Source organism: Oryctolagus cuniculus, chromosome 9, assembly GCF_964237555.1.
Source record: "Oryctolagus cuniculus chromosome 9, mOryCun1.1, whole genome shotgun sequence".
Classification (NCBI taxonomy): Eukaryota; Metazoa; Chordata; class Mammalia; order Lagomorpha; family Leporidae; genus Oryctolagus; species Oryctolagus cuniculus.
The window spans coordinates 104,623,998-104,644,906 of record NC_091440.1 but is presented as its reverse complement, the minus strand read 5'-3'; the positions used below and the strand labels follow the sequence as shown (position 1 = coordinate 104,644,906).

The following is a 20,909-nucleotide window of genomic DNA, read 5'->3' as shown; positions in this document are numbered from 1 at the left end:
TCCCCAGACTACTGCGGTTTCTTAGTTTTCCCATTTCTTCTTTTGCCCCTCTGTAGCTCTCCTCGCAGCCTCTCTGCCAGTCACATCTTTTCTCTCCTCTGTCTCCCTTAAGGGAGAACCTGAGCCTCTCACCCCACCCATCTCAGCCTGTGCTTCTGCTTCAGCATGGTCTTCTGCTTTTCCCTGGCTTGTCCGCATGACTCCTTCTTTATGAGGCCTGAACAACCCAGGCCTCGTTCCGGGCTCTGGGACTTGCCTGCCCGGAATGCTCTTCTGTGTGTTTTGGCATCGCTGGCCCGTTCTCACCTTTGAAGTCTCAGCTGAAAACTACCTCTTTCAGAGAGAACTAGAGAATATGAATGTTCAGGACTGGACGGGCCAAAGCCAAGGTCTGGGAATTCAATCCAGGTCTCCTCCATGGGTGGCAGGGACCCAGCTATTTGAGCCACAGCACCTGCAGCCTCCCAAGATGCACATTAACAGGAAACTGAAATTAGGGGCGGGGCCAGGACACCAACGGAGGGCACCTGATATGAGCAGTGCTTAGCCACGGAGCCAAATGCCATCCTGTTCTCCCCACCCCCAGCTTCATCTCTGGCATAACATCCCAGTTGTTCTCGGCAAAACATTTACTGCAATTCACACATATACACTTTATTTTCTACTATTACAATTTTTTTTTTACCTAGGATGTCATATATTTATTGCATGAACATGCAAGCTTTTCAGAGCAGATTCTCGTCCTGCACTTGGGATCTGGCTCTTTTGAACGTGTGATTTTCTTCACGCCTCATGCGTGCTTCGGAGGGATGGTCTAGGCATAGAGTTTTTCTTAAGCTAGGAAAAGAATCTATTTCACAAAAAGAACTAAAAACAGAACTCTGATTCATAAATTTGCTAATGGCTTTTGCCTCCCTGGGAAAGCTCCTCGGGGCACAGGGAAACCTCTGTAGGGGCAGAGCCTGTGGCTGATGCGAAGGCAGCCCCAGAACATCATTCTGATGGGATGTGGCAGCCAGGACGTGGCCGGGAGTGTGCAAGCAGAGGTTCCCTCTGCCGCACTTGGCTGTGCACCCTCTGGCAGAACGTGGGTTCCCTCCTGTGCCTCTCCAAGCTTTCTTTTGAGGAGTCACTGACCTAGTTGAGAACCTCATGCATGAGCCCCGGCATGACACAAATGAATATGGAAATGAGTAATTCATTCTAAAATTTGAAAACAAAGAGAGTCATGGGTAAATCAGTTTACAACCCAGAAAGTAATTATAGATAATTGGATGAGGGGGGGAAAAACTTCCTATATTTTATCAGTTGTTTTTGCTTTCCCTTTTTGTCTTTTTTTTTTTTTGAATGGAGCAACTTTTGCAGCAAGTCTAAATTGCTTAATTACATAGCCTGTAATTGGGGAACTATCAGCTAACTGGGTCAATCCATACTTCATTGCAACATGCAAGGTGGGAGGTGAGTACAAGCCCAGCAGGAAGCAGAGGCTGCCTCTCGCCTGGTAGGCTTGGTGAGAGACTGACTACCCAGCCAGCTCCACTGCTAGCATCTCTTTTCAACACCCCCCACCCCCCCACCATCCGGGAAACTTCAATTCCTTCTCCCTCAGCCTCTCTGGGAGCAAACACTGCTGAGAACCACCTTCTTTCTTTCTTTATTTATTTATTTTGACAGGCAGAGTGGACAGTGAAAGAGACAGACAGAGAGAAAGGTCTTCCTTTGCCATTGGGTTACCCTCCAATGGCCGCCACGGCCGGTGCGCTGCAGCCGGCGCACCGCGCTGATCCGATGGCAGGAGCCAGGTACTTCTCCTGGTCTCCCATGGGGTGCAGGGCCCAAGCACTTGGGCCATCCTCCACTGCACTCCCGGGCCACAGCAGAGAGCTGGCCTGGAAGAGGGGCAACCGGGACAGAATCTGGTGCCCCGACCGGGACTAGAACCCGGTGTGCCGGCGCCGCAAGGCGGAGGATTAGCCTAGTGAGCCGCGGTGCCGGCGAGAACCACCTTCTGTAAGACCAATAACTCCTATGCATCTTGTGGTTTGAGAGTGCCTTGGATGTATCGTACTTGTTATTGTCCTCAATGAACTCTTACTAATGCACAGGACACACACACACACACCACCTTGACACTCTCAGCCAATTCATTTTGGCCATGGTCAGCCAGCCAGGGGGGACACTGGAGCTCTGAGAAGGGAACATCCACCATCCCAGGAAGCGGCAGTCTGAAGACACAAGAGGAACCCTGTTCCATCTGGCTGACCTAGTGAAGAAGGAGTATCTGATCTCTGGCAGAAGTGGATGCAAAACCATTCTCTTCTTGCTGGGGCATTAGGGAGAGTCAGGTGGTCCCTGGCCCCAAGCATGGCCACAAAGGTTTGCACTGTGGTGAGGTGGAGGAGCAGGGGCCACGTTTCTGGTCAGGAACCAGACAGACAGATGCAGGAAAGGTAGGGTTGCATTCACCTACACTCTCACAAGCCCTCTTCCCATGCACCAGCTGAATTCCCAGCATTGGGGGCGGTGGTGGTGGCGCCAAGCCATCCCCAGTGGCTCTCCCTGGGCTGGGAGTCCTCTGGGATGCCCTCATCTGTCAGGTTTTTCTTCTGGGGTCCTTGCTCCCCATTCCCAGGCCCCTCGCGATGGGAAAGACCTGGAGGCGCCTCCCACCTCACCCTAGCAGTGGGGCTGTCCCCTGCACCTAGGTTTGCAAGGGCCGAGTCTCTGGGCTTGGAACCGATGGAAATACAATTTAAATTGGAAGCTTTCGAGACATCGCAACAATATTTCATGTTTTTTTCTTTCTAATCGAGATCGGTGCGGCTGGCAAATGGGTCTTCGTAATTGCAGAGGGACCAATATGATTTAATTGTTTCATTAAATTTCTGGATGAGCCGAGGCACCGTGCTCTGTCCCCGTGCAGAGGGGCGGGTGTGTTTTCTTAGGGATGAAAGACACTGCGCAGGTCAACTCGGTAAAGCGAAATGAGGCAAGATGACTGCGGGGGTGGAGGGGGTGTGGTAGGAGGGTGCGGGCGCTCGTTCCTGGGGGCCACGAACGTAAACAGGCGAGAGCGAGAGGCGGGCCGGGAGAGCGCGGGAAAGGCTGCCCGCGCGGCGAGTGCGTGTGCGCGCCCAGCGCCCTGGCTCGCGGCAGCCCCGGCCAGGCGAGGGGTGCTATGCGGGAGTGGGGTGGGAGGGGGCGGCAGGCGGGGCCTCGCCACGTCACTTGGAGAGAGTGTGTTGGGAAGGAAGGGCACAGCCCAGAGCCGGGCCGCTGCAGCTGCGGCGGCTGCAGCCAAGGCTTGAGCCGCGGCGAGGTGGGTGCCCGCGCCCCGGCGCCGGGGGGCAGCCCCAGGGCCCTCTCCGAGGCCTTCGGCGCGGCTTCTAGAGAGAAGGTGGCAGCCGTGGCAGCAGCAGCCGCGACCTTGGCCAGACCGAGCCCCGCGCTGGACGCTGGGCGGAGGCCGAGCCCCGCCGGGAGTCTCTGCCGAGCCGGAGGGAGGCGCATCTGGCGCTTTGGTACCAGCTGCTGCCGGGGGTCCTGACTGCGGAAGAAGCGCCGGGGGAGCCGGGAAGAGCTAGCTCGCGCGGAGGGCGGACCCCGGCGTCCGGCAGCCCGGAGCCCGCGCGGCGCGGGGCGACGGCGCGCGTCTTTGCGGGCAGCCAGTTTCACGCGCGCCAGTCTTTGCGGTTCCAGCCATCCCGGGAGGCTCTCGCACCGAGGCGCGGGTAACTGGCAGCGCGGAGCCAGACCCTCCGCGGCCAGATCACCTCCCCAGAGCCCCCTGTGCGGGCGCCAGGCTTCGGGACTCACCCACCCACCCGGCCGCCAGGTCAGCCGCCAGCCCCACCCTGAAGACAGGGCGCAGCTGGGAGCGGGGAGGCGGGTGCCGCGCTCCAGAGCCTGCGTCCCGGGCGCCGTCTTAGCGGCGGGGCGCGCACCGCGGAGAGAGGACATGAGATCGGAGAAGTCCCTGACGCTGGCGGCGCCGGGGGAGGTCCGCGGGCCGGAGCGGGAGCAACAGGATGCGGGAGACTTCCCGGAGGCCGGCGGGGGCGGCGGCTGCTGCAGCAGCGAGCGACTAGTGATCAACATCTCAGGGCTGCGCTTTGAGACGCAGCTGCGCACCCTGTCGCTCTTCCCGGACACGCTGCTTGGGGACCCGGGCCGCCGGGTCCGCTTCTTCGACCCGCTGAGGAACGAGTACTTCTTCGACCGCAACCGGCCAAGCTTCGACGCCATCCTGTACTACTACCAGTCCGGGGGCCGCCTGCGCCGGCCGGTCAACGTGCCCCTGGACATCTTCCTGGAGGAGATCCGCTTCTACCAGCTGGGCGACGAAGCCCTGGCCGCCTTCCGGGAGGACGAGGGCTGCCTGCCCGAGGGAGGTGAGGACGAGAAGCCGCTGCCTTCCCAGCCCTTCCAGCGCCAGGTGTGGCTGCTCTTCGAGTACCCGGAGAGCTCCGGGCCGGCCAGAGGCATCGCCATCGTCTCGGTGCTGGTCATCCTCATCTCCATCGTCATCTTCTGCCTGGAGACCCTGCCCCAGTTCCGCGCGGATGGTCGGGGCGCAGGCAACGGTGGTGGTGGTGGTGTGAGCGGGGTCTCCCCGATTTCCAGGGGCAGCCAGGAGGAAGAGGAGGATGAGGATGAGTCGTATGCCTTTCATCCTGGCCTCACTGCTGGGGGGCTGGGGACAGGGGGCTCCGCCTCGCTCAGCGCCCTCGGGGGCTCCTTCTTCACAGACCCCTTCTTCCTGGTGGAGACTCTGTGCATCGTTTGGTTCACTTTCGAGCTCCTGGTGCGCTTCTCCGCCTGCCCCAGCAAGCCGGCCTTCTTCCGCAACATCATGAACATCATCGACCTGGTGGCCATCTTCCCCTACTTCATCACCCTGGGCACCGAGCTGGTGCAGCAGCAGGAGCAGCAGGCGGCCAGCGGAGGCGGGCAGAACGGCCAGCAGGCCATGTCGCTGGCCATCCTCAGAGTGATCCGCCTGGTGCGCGTGTTCCGCATCTTCAAGCTCTCCCGCCACTCCAAGGGGCTGCAGATCCTGGGCAAGACCCTGCAGGCCTCCATGAGGGAGCTGGGGCTGCTCATCTTCTTCCTCTTCATCGGAGTCATCCTCTTCTCCAGCGCCGTCTACTTCGCAGAGGCTGATGACGATGACTCACTTTTCCCCAGCATCCCCGACGCCTTCTGGTGGGCAGTGGTCACCATGACCACGGTGGGCTACGGGGACATGTACCCCATGACGGTCGGGGGCAAGATCGTGGGCTCCCTGTGCGCCATCGCTGGGGTCCTCACCATCGCCCTGCCCGTGCCCGTCATCGTCTCCAACTTCAACTACTTCTACCACCGGGAGACGGAGCAAGAGGAGCAGGGCCAGTATACCCACGTCACTTGTGGGCAGCCTGCGCCGGACCTGAAGGCCACTGACAATGGACTTGGCAAGCCTGACTTCTCCGAGGCCACCCGGGAACGGAGGCCCAGCTACCTTCCCACTCCACACCGGGCGTTTGCCGAGAAAAGGATGCTCACCGAGGTCTGACAGGCGGGCAGAGCCTGCAGGAGACGCTGAGCACTGAGCAATCTCTTGGGCTTCCTTCTCATTGCCACAACGACCCTCCCACTAGCTCCTCTTGACTTCCTGACTCCCTCCCCTGTACCTGGTACTTGATGTCCAGGGCCAGATAAGCATCTGGACTGCCAGGCTTGACGGTCCCTGCAGCGGTCAAGGTTTACCCACCTAAGTGACGTTTTGAAATTCCGACGGTGCCACCCGGTCATGCCCAGCCTCTGTCGTCCCATGGATGAAGTGTACATTTCTGCCCCTCGAGACTGATTTTTCACATCTGGGACTTGTAATATCTCTAGGAACAGCAGTGTCAACTGGACAGAAACCAGCCACCCTTGGGCCCCAGCTCTCTCCTTTGCTTTGGGGCAGGCACCCGTCTGAGTGCTGCTTGGTAATGGGGAGAAGCTGGAGTGCAGGAGTGGGTCTCAGCTTGCTGTTTCAGTCCTGTGTCCTGTCACATCTACAGAAGATCCCTGGGAGAGTCTTCAGTTCCACAGCCTCAAAATCCGCCACTCATGTCTGATCTTGGGTGCAATTAGAGAAAATACAATTAACTGCACCTTCTGGAGGGTGTGAGGGTTAGTTCTGGACCACAGGGGCCGATGGATTCCTGCAGGTGCATCCACTCAGCTCCCCTGACCGTCTCCAGTGTTCAGAAAGGAAGGTTCTCTCTCTTGGAGCTAAACACTCTTTTTGTGCAAGTGCCTCCCTGTGCAGAGGGGCTGGAGAAGGGGAACCAGGTAGCCAGAGGAAATGGCGGCGTAGTCCAGTGTGTGACTTGACCACATGTCTGAAGCCAAGTGCCACTTAAACAGATGTGCTCTTCTCGGAAGGACGGAGACGTACACCATTGCAGATAGCAGCCTTTCCCCCCTGGTTTCCTCCAACTCTCTCTCTCTAGCCCTTCATGTTCCTCCCGGGGCATCTGGCTGAAGGTTGCAGTTGTGGGTTTTCTAAAGCAAGCCCAGCTTCAACCTGCAGACAGGTAAAAGCACACATTGGATGCCAGCATGTATTTCTTCCCTTTTTATGGGCAGTGAAATACATGGTTTAGAGTAAGAAGCAATCATTATTCTTTGGTGGACAACATTACAGTTAGAGGCTTTTTTTTTCTTCTCTGAGTCCAGCAAACATTCGCCTGCTTGGGCAATTGGAGCTGCATCCAGCCTGCTCTTACTGGTGAGGAAGCCGGGTGGGGTTGCCACCTGGACTGAGCCATCTTCTTCCATTGTGAAGCTACTGCCACCCGTCACGCCTGCCCCCTGCCCCTTATCTCCCCCTCAGGAACATTGCCATTCGTGTTTTTGCCTTTGACAAACCGTGATGTACTGTGCTGAGCTCTCCCAGGTGCAGTTCTGAGAACAAAAGGACTGTGAGCACATTTTTAATTTGATTTCTATGCTCTAAGACTTTTGGATGAGAATTTGAAAGAACAATTTCTCGAGGTGCAACTTAGAAAGGACAGCCTTTAGGGTTTGTGGCAAGACAGTGCGGCTCTTGTGAGCACCAAGCCCAAGTCTGTTTTTGTCATCTGGTTTTCCGGCTAGTTTGGACACCTCAGTCTCTCGTGGTGCCTCAGTTTCCACACCCATTAGATGGGCACATTAACATCTCCCCCCCCCCCACCCTCAGCCCCCACTGGTGGGGAATGTCAGCAGACTCCTCTGGGGAGCCCGGGGGGGGGGGTGATGCTATGCAAATGTGTGAATTTCAGGAACTGATTTGATTTTTAGTTCATCTCACTGCCTTCTCCCAGACTTCCTGCCAGGATCCAAAGCCCAGGGGTGGGCTGTTGTGAATCATTAGTTCCCTGAGTTCCTCCATGGCTTTGGTCTTTTCTATTAGCCTTTGAAGAGGACGGTTCTCCTCAGAGTCCTTCTTTTGGTCCCTCCCCGTCTGGCCAGAGCTCACCCTGCCTGGGAGTGTGGCTTCTGCACACTTGAACTACAGCAGGAGATGGAGCGCCTGCGGAATCAGAAGCTTGCTCCAAGTGCTGGTTTCCCAGATCTCTGCACTTGCTAAGGCTATTTGGGGAATGCCGGGAAGGGCCTGCCCCAGAGGCACGAGGGTAATGTCGGGGCAAGCGCACCTGTTTCTCTCTCTGTGTATGTGATCATTCACAGCACCACTCCTAAGACAGCCTTTCCTTTGCAAGTCAGAGCAAGCCTGAACGTAAAAGGTTTGTGGAGAGCTGGGCTCTCCAGGGATGCCGGTTGCTGTAGCAACCTTCCAGCCGATTCGCTCTGTCTTCTGCTTTGAGCATCAAGGGTGAACGGCGTGCAGACTCCTGGCTTCTCAAACAGGCGCACCTCCTGCAAATTGGTCTAGAGGCTGAGTCATGGTGGGACAGGGACTGGACCTTTGGGGAACAAGGAAGAAGCAGGTCCCCCAAATTCCCTCCCTGGTCCTGTCTTTCTGGTTTCCCTACTCAGTTACTGAAGCTGCTTCATCTTCCCCTGGGCTCTTGCTAATTCGAGCGCTAAGCGACTCCACCCACGGTTAAGCCAACAGCGATGCCACGATTGTCAAAATGACCAGGGAGCCCTACGAGAGGATGGCATATTCCCGCAGCGGCAGCCAGGCTGGGCCTCCGCACTGCAAGGCTCTTCCCACCCCAGGACACACAGAAGCGACGCTTCCTGCTCCCAGGGCGCAGCCTGGCTCCTGGGAGGAACCTCTGCGGTGGTCCTTCTTACGACCTTGATGGAGAACTAAGAGGCTGTGGCCGGCTCTGGTTTCTGCACAGGGCTGTGTCCGACTAGCACTCTCCGACCCCGAGCCTCGTGTTGTGGATCTCGTGCACTGTGAGATGCTGCGACAGCTGGGGTGGCGGTTCCCAGCTGCCAGGAGAAGTGGGGTCCACGCCGTGGTTACACCTGACTCCAGCCGGCAGGAGCTCCCCAGAGACTCCCTGGAACAGCCAGCCCCAGCCTGGGGCCAGGGGTGTTCCTGCTGCCTGCGTGTCCCCAGGGAGGGACGAGGGCCAGCTGGCCAGCTCTGCATCTGAGGTAGGCTCTGCTGTGGGCAGTTTCCTCCCTGGCTCAGCCCAGGCAGCACCGGGGCTGGGTGCGGGTGGGGAGGCGGGGGCTGAGAGCCCCTGAATTTGGAGCAAACAAGCTTTGGGTTTCCCTTTCCTTGGAGGCCACCTGTGCGTTTGCCTTTGAGTCCCGTTGCTCGGTTTCTCCTGTCTCTCGGTGCTACCCCCACCTTTCTTCCCATCTCTCCCTTTTCATTCTCAGTTTCTCTGCTGTTCTTTCTCTGGCTCTGATTCCCTTCCTTTTTGTCTCCCCCCTACTTGAAGTTTGAGCCGCCTCTTCTTTCTGTGCATGTCTCTGTCTCTCTCCCTCTCTGCAGCTGTCTGGTGGCCAGGACCCCTCCTGCGTTTCTGTGGATGTCACATCACACACTGCACTGCAGGACGCCTGGGGTCCAGGGCATTTGCTCAGGGGTGACCTGCAGCTGCAGCATCCCCTCCCCTAGTGTCTCGGGATCCGTCCCTTTCGCAAGATGAGATTGTTGTGAGTTTAGAAAAATGTTTCCCTGAATTTTTCTGAGCCTGCAAGGATAAAAGGGGTGTGGTGGGGAGAGAGAGAGAAAGAAGGGGGGGAGAGAGAGAGAGAAAGAGAGAGAGAGGATATGCACCTATAAGTTTCAAATAAATACTGTGCGTCTAGCCTTGGAAATGCATCCACCTTTTAAAAGGCTTGCAGAGTGGTTAGAGACAAAGGAACAGTAAAATAGAAGGACTTAAAGGAAGGCATACAACTGGCAGGAGCCTAAAGAAAGGCTTAACTCAGCTTCGCCCTGCCCTTCATTCCCTGGCTGTCTTCTGCACGAAGGCAGAACAAAAGGAAAGGACACAGGTCCCAGCCCCGTCAGGTGCAGGAGGCGCTCTTGACACGGTGGATCAGGATTCATCACCGGTCCCCAGAGGGCCTGTGGCGTCTCCTTGCTGGAGGTGAAACGTGCTTAGGGCACCCCCACCCCGGTCCCCCGCCCCCTGCCCTGGCCTGCGTCAGGACACCAGGTCGGCCCGAGGGGTTCCACGGGGCTGAAACCTGTGCGGGTCAGCTGGCCCCGGAGAACTTCTGGGAGGTGCCCAGATGTGTTCTGAAGCTGAGTTGGGGTGAGAGTGGTACCACTCTAAGTATTAACCTAAAAAACCACTGAATTGTGAAAAACAAAGCACTGTGAGTGTAATAACTTGGCGATTTCCCATCGGGGCCGGGAGCACGGCTGGGCTTTGTACGTCACGAGGTTAGATTTCTGCACACAGCCCAGGCTGACTATCTGAGAGCTTGCACGCAGTGGTTTCTTGCTGCTCACGTACAGTGCTCAGATCTGACGTGGGTGTGTGTTTTCATTTAATTCTGATCATCAATCTACAATTGTGAGACTCACATGTTTCTCTTGCTCGGAAGCTGACCGAGTCATGGCTGGGGAACTGCAGAGCACGGTCAGCATGTATGGACTATGACACGGATGGCGGTCGATATTTATCATACAGGGCCAGCGCAGGATGCTTGCCCAAGGGGCTTGAAAATTGGCTGGAAAAAAAAAATTCTCACTTCTCCTCCTCTGCCCAAACACTAAGCCCCCCTGATGCCTGCACCTGTAAACTCAGAATTCCTTACGAAATGGCACAGGAGCAGAGGTTTTGTTTTCCCTGCGCCCCTTCCAGCCTCCCCTCAATAGCAGCCTTGGTGCTTTGGGAAAACAAAGAAATGGGAGGTGACAGCCTTTGTGGGCCTTGCTCTTCTGTCTCTTGCCAGGCAGACTTGGCCCCTCTCATGCTCTCACTTGCCTGGCGTCCAGGGGTCCCCTCTCTCCCCTGGGGGCTCTGCGTCAGGTGACACCTTCCTGCCTGCCGTTGTGTCCACTGAGGAGGCTTGCTGCGGGCTGGGTTTCGGCTGTCCCGGTCTCTACTACACAGAGTCCCCAGGAATGCTATCCTCATGATGGAATGGCTGTGCTGGCCGATTGGATTTGACTGCACGCTGCTGCTACAGGCAGGAGAATGTGATCCCGTGGTCCAGTTCCAGCGAGCTGTGGTTGCTTGGAAGAGGAAAACAGCCTTTTTTTTTTTTTTTTTTTTTTTTTTTTTTTTTTTTTTTTTCAGTGTGTGTGTGTCTGTGGGAGGGGGCAGAGGGATTTCCTGTCTCAGGCTGCCTCAGCGTGCACAGATACCTTGTGGCAGAATCAGGTCTGGAGCTTGGAGATTTGGCAGAGATGGAATCTTTCCAGACACAGCCCCCTGGGAATAAAGACAGATGGGCCCGGGTCGCCCGATGAGCCGCTTCCCCCTTCTGGCTTGTGGTCCCCGTGGGCTGGAAGCTGTCATGTTTTTCCAATCCCTTTGCCTGAAACTCGGAAGGGTATTGCACCTGCTCTTTGTCCCTTCTTGGTGCCCATGCCCATGTTTCCCGCGGCACCTACAAGGGAGTGGCAGCCTGCCAGGGCCCACTGTTGGCAGTTATCCCAGCAGGATCTCGACTGCCCGGTTTCCGGAAGAAAAGAGCAGAAGGCGCCTTGCAGTACAGCCTCGAGGGCGCAGCTCTGATCTTGGCTGCCCCTGACCTCGGTGGGGTTTAGCCCTGCTGGAGCGAATGGCAGCTATCATACACGCACCCGGCGTTACTCTTGTTCACGAGGACTTTCCTGGCCCCCATCGCAGGCTCCTTGCCCGCCTGCTCCTAGAACGCACGCCCGAGCGCAGGCGCCCCTGCCCCGGGGTGGGGGGTGCTGCAAGGAGCGCAGACAGGCCCCGGCTCTCAACAGAGAAGGGAGGCCACATTTCTAGAGGAAATTGCAGCCGCGCGGTCTGCCGGCGCTGCTATTTTTGACGTGCTAGCTGCGCTCGAGGGGCTTGACAACCGCTGTCTCCAGGAGACAGACAAACCCGCTCCTGGCAGCCGAGGCACACGCGGCCACTTGAATGAGAGCTCAGCGAGGCAGTGGCGCGCTGGAAGGGGCGCGGGCGGGCGCCGTGCGCTCCCACACCGCCTTCTCCGGGACAGCAGGCCGCAGACCCCAGGCCCAGGGCGCCCCGCAGACCCCAGGTCCAGGGCGCCCCGCAGCCTGAGAGCCTGACTTTGCGTCCTCCGCCGAGAGCAAGAAGAGCCCCGTTCAATACCCAAGGGCGTTCTCTTCCGCATGCGGCGCCTTGACCCAGTGGCTCAGAGCGGGCGGCTGGACCCAGATTGTCAGCCAAATCTCTGCTGTGCCCAGGACCCTGGACAACTCCGTGCCTCAGTTTCCTTCTCCAGGCTCAAGGGCTGTTTTGAGGATGAGGTGGGCTGTCATCTGTGTTCCACGGGTAAAGTAGAGGTAAAAGTGTTGCCTAGCTGGGAGTTCCATTGTCTGGGATGAGTGATTTCCTCTTTGGCAGATAAGAGAATGGAGGCTCAGAGGGCTTGTGACAAGTGCGAGGACACACAGCTGGGTGGGGGCCTCTGTCCGGCGGAGCTATAGGCATGCGGTGAGGGTCTGGTGGGTACTGAGCAGCAGGAGGGACTGGAGCCGTGGCTCCTGAGTGCATGTGTTAATTCTCAGCTCCATGCCCGTGTGCCTCTGCTGGGAAAGCTGCAGGCAGCCTGTGTGTTCCCGCACGGTGCTCTGACAGCACATGGACACACACACACACACACACACACACGGTGGCAGATATGTGGAGAAACAGTATTTAAAGGTAAGTTTATTTTGGTACATTCTTTAAAATCTCCACATAGGTTTTCGTAATGCACATTTTTCATGAAAAACCCTTGTATGCATGTGCTTAATTTTTTTGCACCAAAATAACCTTATCTTTGAATTGATCTTCCATAAGCTTTTTGAGATAGATACATATATACGTAATACTTGCGTATCTCATCTGTGCGCACCTCTCCAGTAAATGTACAGAATCTCTCTAGAGTTCTGCCTTTCTGGCCCCACTGCATTCCTGCCTCTGGGCCTCAGCCTCAGTCTCCAGTCTGTTCCCCAGCCACCCTACTGCCCCCCATGGCCCTTTAACATCCGCTGCCATAGCCCAGCTTCCCTATCGTCCTTTACGGAGGGAGCAACAGGAGACCCTGGAGAGGGGAGAAGCCAGCTCCTCCTTCTCGTGGGGCACGTATTTGCCTCCATGCTGACTACCCAGTGACTCCCCCAGCTCTCCTTGGGGGCCTCGGCCCAGCCAGAATTCCCAGCCCACCCTCAGCTGTTTCTGAGCTCAGAGCTGCTTGGCTCACCCGTCTGTGCAGTTAGCAAGCACCTGGGTCTGAATCGCGTCATTTCGCCTCTGCAAGCTTCGGTTTGTCGACTGTGAAGTGAGGAGTCTAAGGCCACTGACCTGGCAGCTTGTTATGAGGCTGCCAGTTAGAGACCTCAGCAGGCAGTGGGGTCTAAAAAGTGCAGCTCCTTGTCCTGCCAGTCAGCAGAGGAGCCCCTAGGTGACACCGATGGCTCAAGATCGCCTTCCCAAGAGTGGGGATGCCACTGCTCACGCACTCGAATGGTGGCAGGGGCCCTGCCTGCTTCAGCTTTGCTCTCGCAAGCAAGGACTTCAGTGAAATGTGCCATGAAAAGTAGGTGCCAGCTAGCTAGCTATTTTACCAGAAGGCTGTTCGCCTTCATAGGAGAACGTGTTTAAGTCATAGGTGAGCTGTGATTGCATGCGTTCTGATAGAATAGGATGGATATACAGGTGGTCTTATCCCCCCCCCCCCAAGTTTATTTATAACCAGATGAGAATGAGGATTCGCACTTGACCCAGAGCACTGCTGTGGCCGGTATTGATGGACAGATGTGAGAGCTGGGGGCGAGAGTCAGTGCCTCTCATTAGCAAGCAGGAAACTGATACCAAATGATGGACCCGAGTTTGGGACAGAACTGAATCTGGGACCCAAAATTTTCTGGCTCTAAACCCAAGGTATTTTTCCTTGGAAAATGAGATCTGAACAGTTACTTTTTTTTTTTTTTGATGAATGGCTATTCATTTTCTACCCAACCAAGCTTTTTAGCAAGAGCTGCCCACAGGAAATGGAATTAATTGAGTTTTCATGTCATCTTTTCATCCTGTGACTTTCCAGGGTCCAGAGGCAGCAGGCCTAGCTGGAAGAAGCCGGAATCAGATAAGCATCTTCAGGATTATGCTAGGGTTTGGGTACTGCTTGAATGTCTCCTGAAGACATCCACGTGTTGGGAGCGTGAACCCCCAGGATGGTGGTCCTGGGAGACGGGGGCCCCCTGAGCAGTCCCCTGGGCAGTCCCCAGGTCACTGGGACCACCGCAGCCGAGATCAGGGTAGTTCTCACATCACCCCTTGGTGTTCTCCCAGAGGATTGGTGCAATGCCTCCTGACTCAAGATGTGGCCCCTGGCGCCCAGACGCACTCCCTCCGTTGCTATCTGCAATGATGGGATGCAGCCAAAGCGGCAGTTCCCACCCAAGCCTGCACTATACTGTTTAGACTTGAACTTCAAGAGCTGCAAGCTGAATAAGCCCCTTTTCCTTGAAGTTATCCTGTGTCAGGCATTGGGTTATAGTGATGACAGCTGCCCAGTGGGGCTGGCGCTGTAGTGTAGCAGGTGAAGCTTCCACATGCCATGTCGGCATCCCATATGGATGCTGGTTCAAGTCCCGGCTGCTTCACTTCTCATCCAGCTCCCTGCCAGTGCACTTGGGAGAGCAGTGGGAGATAGCCCAAGTGCCTGGACCTCTGTACCCATGTGGGAGACCTGGCTTTGGCCTGGCTCAGCCCTAGCTGTTGTAGCCATTTGGGGAGTGAACCAGTGGATGGAAGATCTCTATTGCACTCTCTCTCTTTACCTCTCTCCGCTTCTCTGTAACTCTGTCTTTCAAGTAAATAAAAAATAAATCTTAAAAGAAAGCTGCCTAATACAGATAGTTACTCTCATGAGCACCAGAGGTATTTTAGCACTGGGCCAAGAGGTTCACATTCAGGCTTTGGCTTTGGCAGTCCATCCCTGGGCCTCTGATCTCACGGATGAAAGGGCTCTCCAACCTTTCAGGACTTTGCTTTTTCTGTTAAAATGAGAGACGAGGCTGAAGGAAGCAGTCACGGTTTGAAACCAGGCAAGCAGGGGATTATTGGAGGCTTCTGTGTGTTACCGAGGAAGGCAGGCATGCAGGAGGTTAGCGTCTTACCCAGAAGAGCCGACTTCTGATGCCCTGGGGAGCGGAATCCAGCTGCTAGACTCTTCCCCGCGCTCTGTTGCCCTGGTGGAGAAACAGAGGTGACTGTTGAGTTACAGACCTCTTTTGTAAGTCACAGGGCTCGGATCAAGAACAAAGTTTCCAGAAGCTACGGTAGCAGAGACATAAATCAGATCGGTGCTTCCTAGCCACTTTGAGGCATGTGGCGAAGCTGGAAAGAGAAAGGAGATCTGGCCTGAAGGGGAAAACAGCTGGCGCTCCCTGCAGGAGACTGGCGGCTGTGCTCTGGGAGGGACTGTGTCTGTGTACCCAGGAAGACACGCATGTGTGCACCCATGGGGGTCCAGGCTGCCCACGCCAGCCACACCCCAGCGCACCTGCCAGTGTGTGTTTTTCCCGCATACACAAACTCCTGATGGGTGGTTTCACGCAGCCAGCATGGAGAGCCTACCCAGACGTGTGCGGCTTACTCCTCTCAGGCAAGCTCTGTAATGACCCGGTTTGGCTTGTGGGCCAAATGTGAGGCAGCATTAGGAACTGTGGGAAGATTTCACCCTCAGGTCTGGATGTTTTGACTTCTGTTGAAAAACTCCACGTCTGGCGTTGAGAATCACGCAGGGCTGCCTTCCAGCAGCTGGCCACTGGAGCTTGGCACCGCCGAGCTCTGGTTTTTCTTAAATCTTTTAAAAAAATTATAAGATTTATTTGTTTATTTGAAAGGCAGAGTTTCAGAGAGAGAGAGGGAGAGAGAAAGAGGGAGATCTTCCATACCCTGATTCAGTCCCCAAATGGCCACAGTGGCCAGGGCTGGGCTAGGCTGAAGCCAGGAGCTTGGAACTCCATCTGGCTTTCGCACATGGGTGGCAGGGACCCAAGCACTCGGGCCTCCTCCACTGCCCTCCCAGACACATTAGTGGGGAGCTGGATGGAAGTGGAGCAGCTGGGACTCGAACCAGTGCTCATAAGGGTTCTGGCATTGAAGGCAGCTGCTTAATCTGCTGGGCCACAATGCCGGGCCCTTGTTATTTTATTTTATAACTTTTTGTTTGTTTTATTTGAAAAGCAGAGAGACAGAGACAGACAAAGAAACAGCAATCTTCCATCTGTTGGTTCCCTCCCCAAATGCCTGTAATAGCTGAGGTCTGACCAATTGAAGCCAGGAGTCAGGAACTCAATCTTGGTCTCTTTTGTGGGTGACAGGGACCCAATCACTTGAACCATCACCTGCTACCTCCTGGGGTGCACGTTAGTAAGAAATGGGAATTGGGAGTGGAGGTAGGACTCGAACCCAGGCACTCTGATATGAAATGCACGCATCCCAAGCAGTATCTGAATCACTGTGCCTACTGCCTGCCTCTGTCACTGTTGTATGCTATATATGCCAGAATCATTTCCTATCTGGGATATTTTTAAAATAGATACAGGCTCTTACATTTAAAAAAATCATGCAATGTTGCTAAGCTTATGAGTATGTAGTTAGTAGAAAAATGAACTTGAACTAATTTGTAGCATGTTCTATACAATCACAATTCCTTCTTCCAATGAAAAGAAAAGGAATGATAAGGGTTGCTGACCACATTTGAGAGACAGAGCCTTTCTTTTCACTGGAGGAACCAGGAAACATTTTTCAAAATGTGTGTTCAAAAGCAGGAACTTGCATTATAAGCTCTGCTTTTCTTACTGCATTTAGATTCTCCTGGTGATGCATTTGCACTTGCACCGCATTGCATTTCCCATACCCGTGGCAGTGCCAGGTGAGCCAGGACAGGAGAAGCAAGGGTGGAAGTTGTGAGCCCTTGGTCTGAGTGAGCCATGGAAGGAGTTGAGCCGGCCCACCGGGAAGTCAGTACTCAGTGCTGCCACCTGCTGGCTGTTGGGAGTTAGGCACCTCTTGGAGCCTTCGCTATCTCTGTAAAATTGAGCCATTCATAGAGATGCCCTCACAGTGGCTGGTGACATTAACAGAGATGACGACCCTTGCCAAGACTTTGCATGTAGCAAGCATACAATAAAAATTAGTCATTTTTGTGGTCTTTTTCTTCTTGGCCTACTTCAGTGGAGTACTGTGACGTCAGCAAGGTCTCCGAACATTATCCAACCTTTAGAAACCATTAATGCCACACAAAACTGGTACATTTGTCTTTTGGGAAATATGCACATAACACACACACACACACGTAACAGCTTTCCTCACTTGGCCAGTGTGGCTTTTCTGACCTAACAGTGACCCCAGTTCAGCTCTTCAGTCATCAGAAAATTGGTTGTTACAGGGGTGACTCATGGAAAAAGGCTTAATATCTCTGCAGAGTGAAAAATGCTTCTATGCTAAAATACAAAACAGCAAAAGAGAATATCCAAGGATTCCGGCGGCAAATTCCTAAAGAAAGAACCCAAGCGAGGCGGTGACCTACGCTTTCCGAATCCCCGGGAGCAGTGAGAACGTCCAGCATATTGGGGGATGAGCCGGGGGTTGTGTAACGCGGCACGGAAAGGTCAAGTGGCTAGAGTCTTTGCTTGCCCGACTTCTGGGTTGGCCCTGAGGAACGCGTGAGCAGTGGGAGACCCAGAGACACGGCCTGAGCCCTTCCCGCAGAGCTGAGCGGGCTCACCCCGGGCCTGCTACGTCGTCCTCTTCGGCATGACGACGCTTGTGCAGGTCAGCTGAAGCGGTGGCTCCCTTACAGAAAATGCCTCTGCTGTGTGCTCCGCATTCCGTGCGTGTATTCAGTTTGCAAGGAAGGCGGCAGAATTCTCTTAATGACAGACTAAGAGAGAAGGTGGCAAAATGAATACAGAATAATCGAGCAGGAAGAGACTTCTGAAAGTCACAGAATCCGTGACTCTGCTTGCATGAGAAAGGTTCTGAGGAATCCCCAGAGAAAGAAAATCCATAGCAGGGTTTGAGCGTCACCATCCTGTGGCCAGAACGCTTGTCCTCATAGCTCAGTTACCCGTCTCCTCCTTCCTGCTTAGTCTTCTCCTGAAATGGCAAGCAGTTGACCAGTTACCTAGAGTAGCACTTAGCGGTCTCTCCAGTGTGACCCGCACGGCACTCATCCGGTACCGCATCCCTGGGGAAAGACTGCCCGGGCACCAGGTTATAGAATCACTGCGTGCATGTGAACGCGCCATCCAAGGCTCTGAGAAGCCCTGCAGCAAATCCGCGCATCTCACTTCTTTAACACAGAGTCTGTCAAATTGCCCCCACCTTTTCCAGTAGCTTCTGTCTACACCCCACGAGGAACACACTTGGATGAACTCAAAGATACTTGGAGCTCCTTGCAATGGATCTGAACCAATGAGGCCTCTGTTCTTTTCTTCTTCTTCTTTTTTTCTTTCAATATTTGTTTGAAAGGCAGAACGTCAAGGAGAGAGAGACATACAGAGATCTTCTATTTGCTTGTTCACTCCCCAAATGGCTGCAAGAGCCAGGGCTGGGCCAGGCAGAAGCCAGGAGCCAGGAACTCCATTTGGGTCTCCCACATAGGTGGTGGGGGCCCAAGTACTTCGGCCATCCTCTGCTGCTTTTCCCAGGCCATTAGCAGGGAGCTGGATCAGAAGTGGAGCAGCCGGGATACAAGCAGGCACCCATTAAGGGATGTAGGTGGCGTCCTAGGCAGTGGCTTAACCCGCTGTGCCATGAAGCCCGCCCCTCTGCTGGATTTTCTCCATGATGTGGAGGGGCCTTCCCTTCGACTTGCTGCCTCTCGCTGGCCGGCGTGTTGTCTACCCCTCTGCCAGCTGGCCCAGGAGGCAGTCCTTTCTCCCAGGGGTTTTGCTCCCGTGCTCAGCAGGAGCTGTTGTCGCGTGAGCCTGTTCCTTTTCAGGACACCCTGAGCCACGAGGAAGAGTTGCTGCTCTCTGACTGCTGCTCTCATCTTCCAATCCACTAAGACTCGGGACCAGCGGGCGGGACTGGTGTTCAGTTCTGGGCCTGCCACTCACCTGTGCAATTCCCTGGCCGGGTGTGCAGGGGTGAAATGAGATGGCTGCACCCTGCCACCGAGTTTCTTCTTGAAGAGTCTACGGATGCCTGAGGGCCCCATCTGATGGCACCTGGCTTCAACTTTGTGGCTTGGCTGCTGCCCCCACCCCACTGGGACCTTTGAAAGAGACAGCTGCGTGTGTGGGGGCTCATATTATCATTGCACCCCAGAGCTCACCTACTGCAGCCTCTAATTTTACAAAGATCAGAACATGACATTTAAAAAGACACCGAGCAGATGATAGCAAAATTTTGAAAGAGAGGCACTGATTTTTAATCCAGGGTAAACGACCATGAATTCCTCCCCTCTGATTTTCTCCAGCCTCCCTCCCTCCCTTCCTTCTTTCTATTTTTTTTTTTTTTTAGTTGTGGTCTATCTTGGTTATTAAGCGATCTCAAATCCTCTCTTTATTTTCATGTTGCAAAATAAGCATCCCTGGTTTGGGCCACGGCATGCACCTTGGCGTTGTGGCTGGGAACTGTGGGGGCAGGGACGGGCACTTGCACATGAGAAGAGGCAGGGGCAGAGCGGCAGGGCTGCTGGCCGGGCGTCTCAGGGGTCTCGGGCTCCGTGGAAAGCATGGGCGGGGTCTCGGGCTCCATGGAAAGCACGGGGGAAGAATTGCTGGTGCAGCTCTCTGGCTGCAGCTACACACTCTGCAGTGGGAGCTTCCTGATTCTAGAAGCCAGCAGAGAGGCACTCCTGGGCAGGCACTGGACTGGGTGCTGGGGCGGCTCTGCTGTGCCCACGGCAGCACTGGGATGGAAAGATCCTGGAAGAGCATCTTGCTCTGCCCTGAGGAGCTTCTGAGCCCGGGCTCCGGCTCGCACACCTGCCCCAGGTGCTGCTGGTTTTCCACGTGGACTCCTGGTCCTGGCCCTTTTGGCCTCCGCCTCCTCCTCCTGCCCGTGCAGCCTGAGTAGCATCAGGAGCCCGCAGAGAGAGGCCCTGGGAGCTCTTCACCATGCTGGCTCTGGAGGTAGCATCTACGTGTTCTGGGAGATTAGTACCATCCTCTAAAGAATGAGGAAGGAGAGAAAACTCCCCAGGACCCCACAGCCAGAGACCTTCAGTGTTTACGTTTTGTTATCTTTCCTTCCAGACTGACTCTGTGTCTCTATTCATGTCTCTACAGAAATCATAAAGTGTTTAATTTTAAACATTTTATACCTCTGGTTTTCTCATGCATTACATAGCTATCCTATAGATACATTGTTATTTTGGTAATGTACATCTGATTGTTGGGTATTTAGATTGCTTCTGTTTTTTTAAAATAATCAATTAATTAATTTGAAAGATAGAGAGAGAGAGAGAGAGATATCATCTGCTGGTTCACTGCCCAGATGCCCGCGATAGCTGGGGCTGAGACAGTACAAAGCCAGGAGCATGAAATTCCATGTGGATCCCCCACCAGGGACACAGGAGCCCAACCATTGAGCCCTGCCCTGCTGCCTCCCAGGGTGCACGTTATCATCAGGAGCAGAGTTCGAACTCCAACCGAGGCAGTCTGATATGAAATGTGGGTTCCCAAGCAGTGTCTCAATAGCTGCACCGAACCCTGGCCCCATAGCTTGCTGTTCTTGCAAACGGTGCCACCGCGAACGTCTGCAGCGTGGGTACTCTCTCGGCTTTAGCACCCTTTCCTGGGTTCTGTCCCTGCAGGAGCCGAGCAGTGTGGGCAGAGTGAGCAAGTCCTTTTTAAGGCCTCAGCTTCCTCACCTGCAGGGAGCAGTCAGAAACCACACTAACTGAAAGCAGCACAGGCTCACCCAGCCACGCACCAGGCGTGTTTCTAGGAGCTCGAGTGGACCAACCCACCCCCCAGCCCCTCCCTGTGGTCTTGCGCTTCTTCTCCCTAGTGCAAGGGGGGCTCAGCCAGAGTCACGGGGCCAGGAAGGAGGGCAGTGGGGTTCCAACCCAGGCACTTGGGGCTCCTCCGGATGGTGCCAGTGTCACCCTGGTGAGATGCAGGAGCGCAGCCCGGTGACCCCTAGAGCACCTTTGCTTTTCATGTAATTTGCATTCCTCCACTCTCCCCCAGCAAGGCTCCTAAGTGCAGCTCAAGTTTCCTGATACTGGTTCCCTGGCTCCTTTAACCCTACAGGTTCTCGTAGGTGTTGGGTGTGGCTGGGGTCTGGTGTGTGTGTGTGTGTGTGTGTGTGTGTGTATGCGCCCTTACAACCTTA

At 55.0% G+C, this 20,909-nt stretch overlaps 1 protein-coding gene and 1 long non-coding RNA gene across 2 annotated transcripts in view; one reads left to right on the top strand and one right to left on the bottom strand.

Annotated features, from left to right (window-relative positions):
* LOC138843863 (uncharacterized) overlaps positions 1–20,909 on the bottom strand; it is a 34,851-nt gene that overhangs the window by 12,336 nt on the left and 1,606 nt on the right. Inside the window, exon 2 of the long non-coding RNA XR_011378986.1 lies at positions 14,729–14,800. This is a non-coding gene — a long non-coding RNA (uncharacterized lncRNA). The remainder of the gene's footprint in view (positions 1–14,728; positions 14,801–20,909) is intronic.
* KCNA6 (potassium voltage-gated channel subfamily A member 6) overlaps positions 3,021–20,909 on the top strand; it is a 33,663-nt gene continuing 15,774 nt past the window's right edge. Inside the window, exon 1 of the mRNA XM_008259711.4 lies at positions 3,021–8,589. Coding sequence (XP_008257933.2) covers positions 3,959–5,554 — 1,596 coding nt within the window. The 5' untranslated portion in view covers positions 3,021–3,958 and the 3' untranslated portion in view covers positions 5,555–8,589. The remainder of the gene's footprint in view (positions 8,590–20,909) is intronic.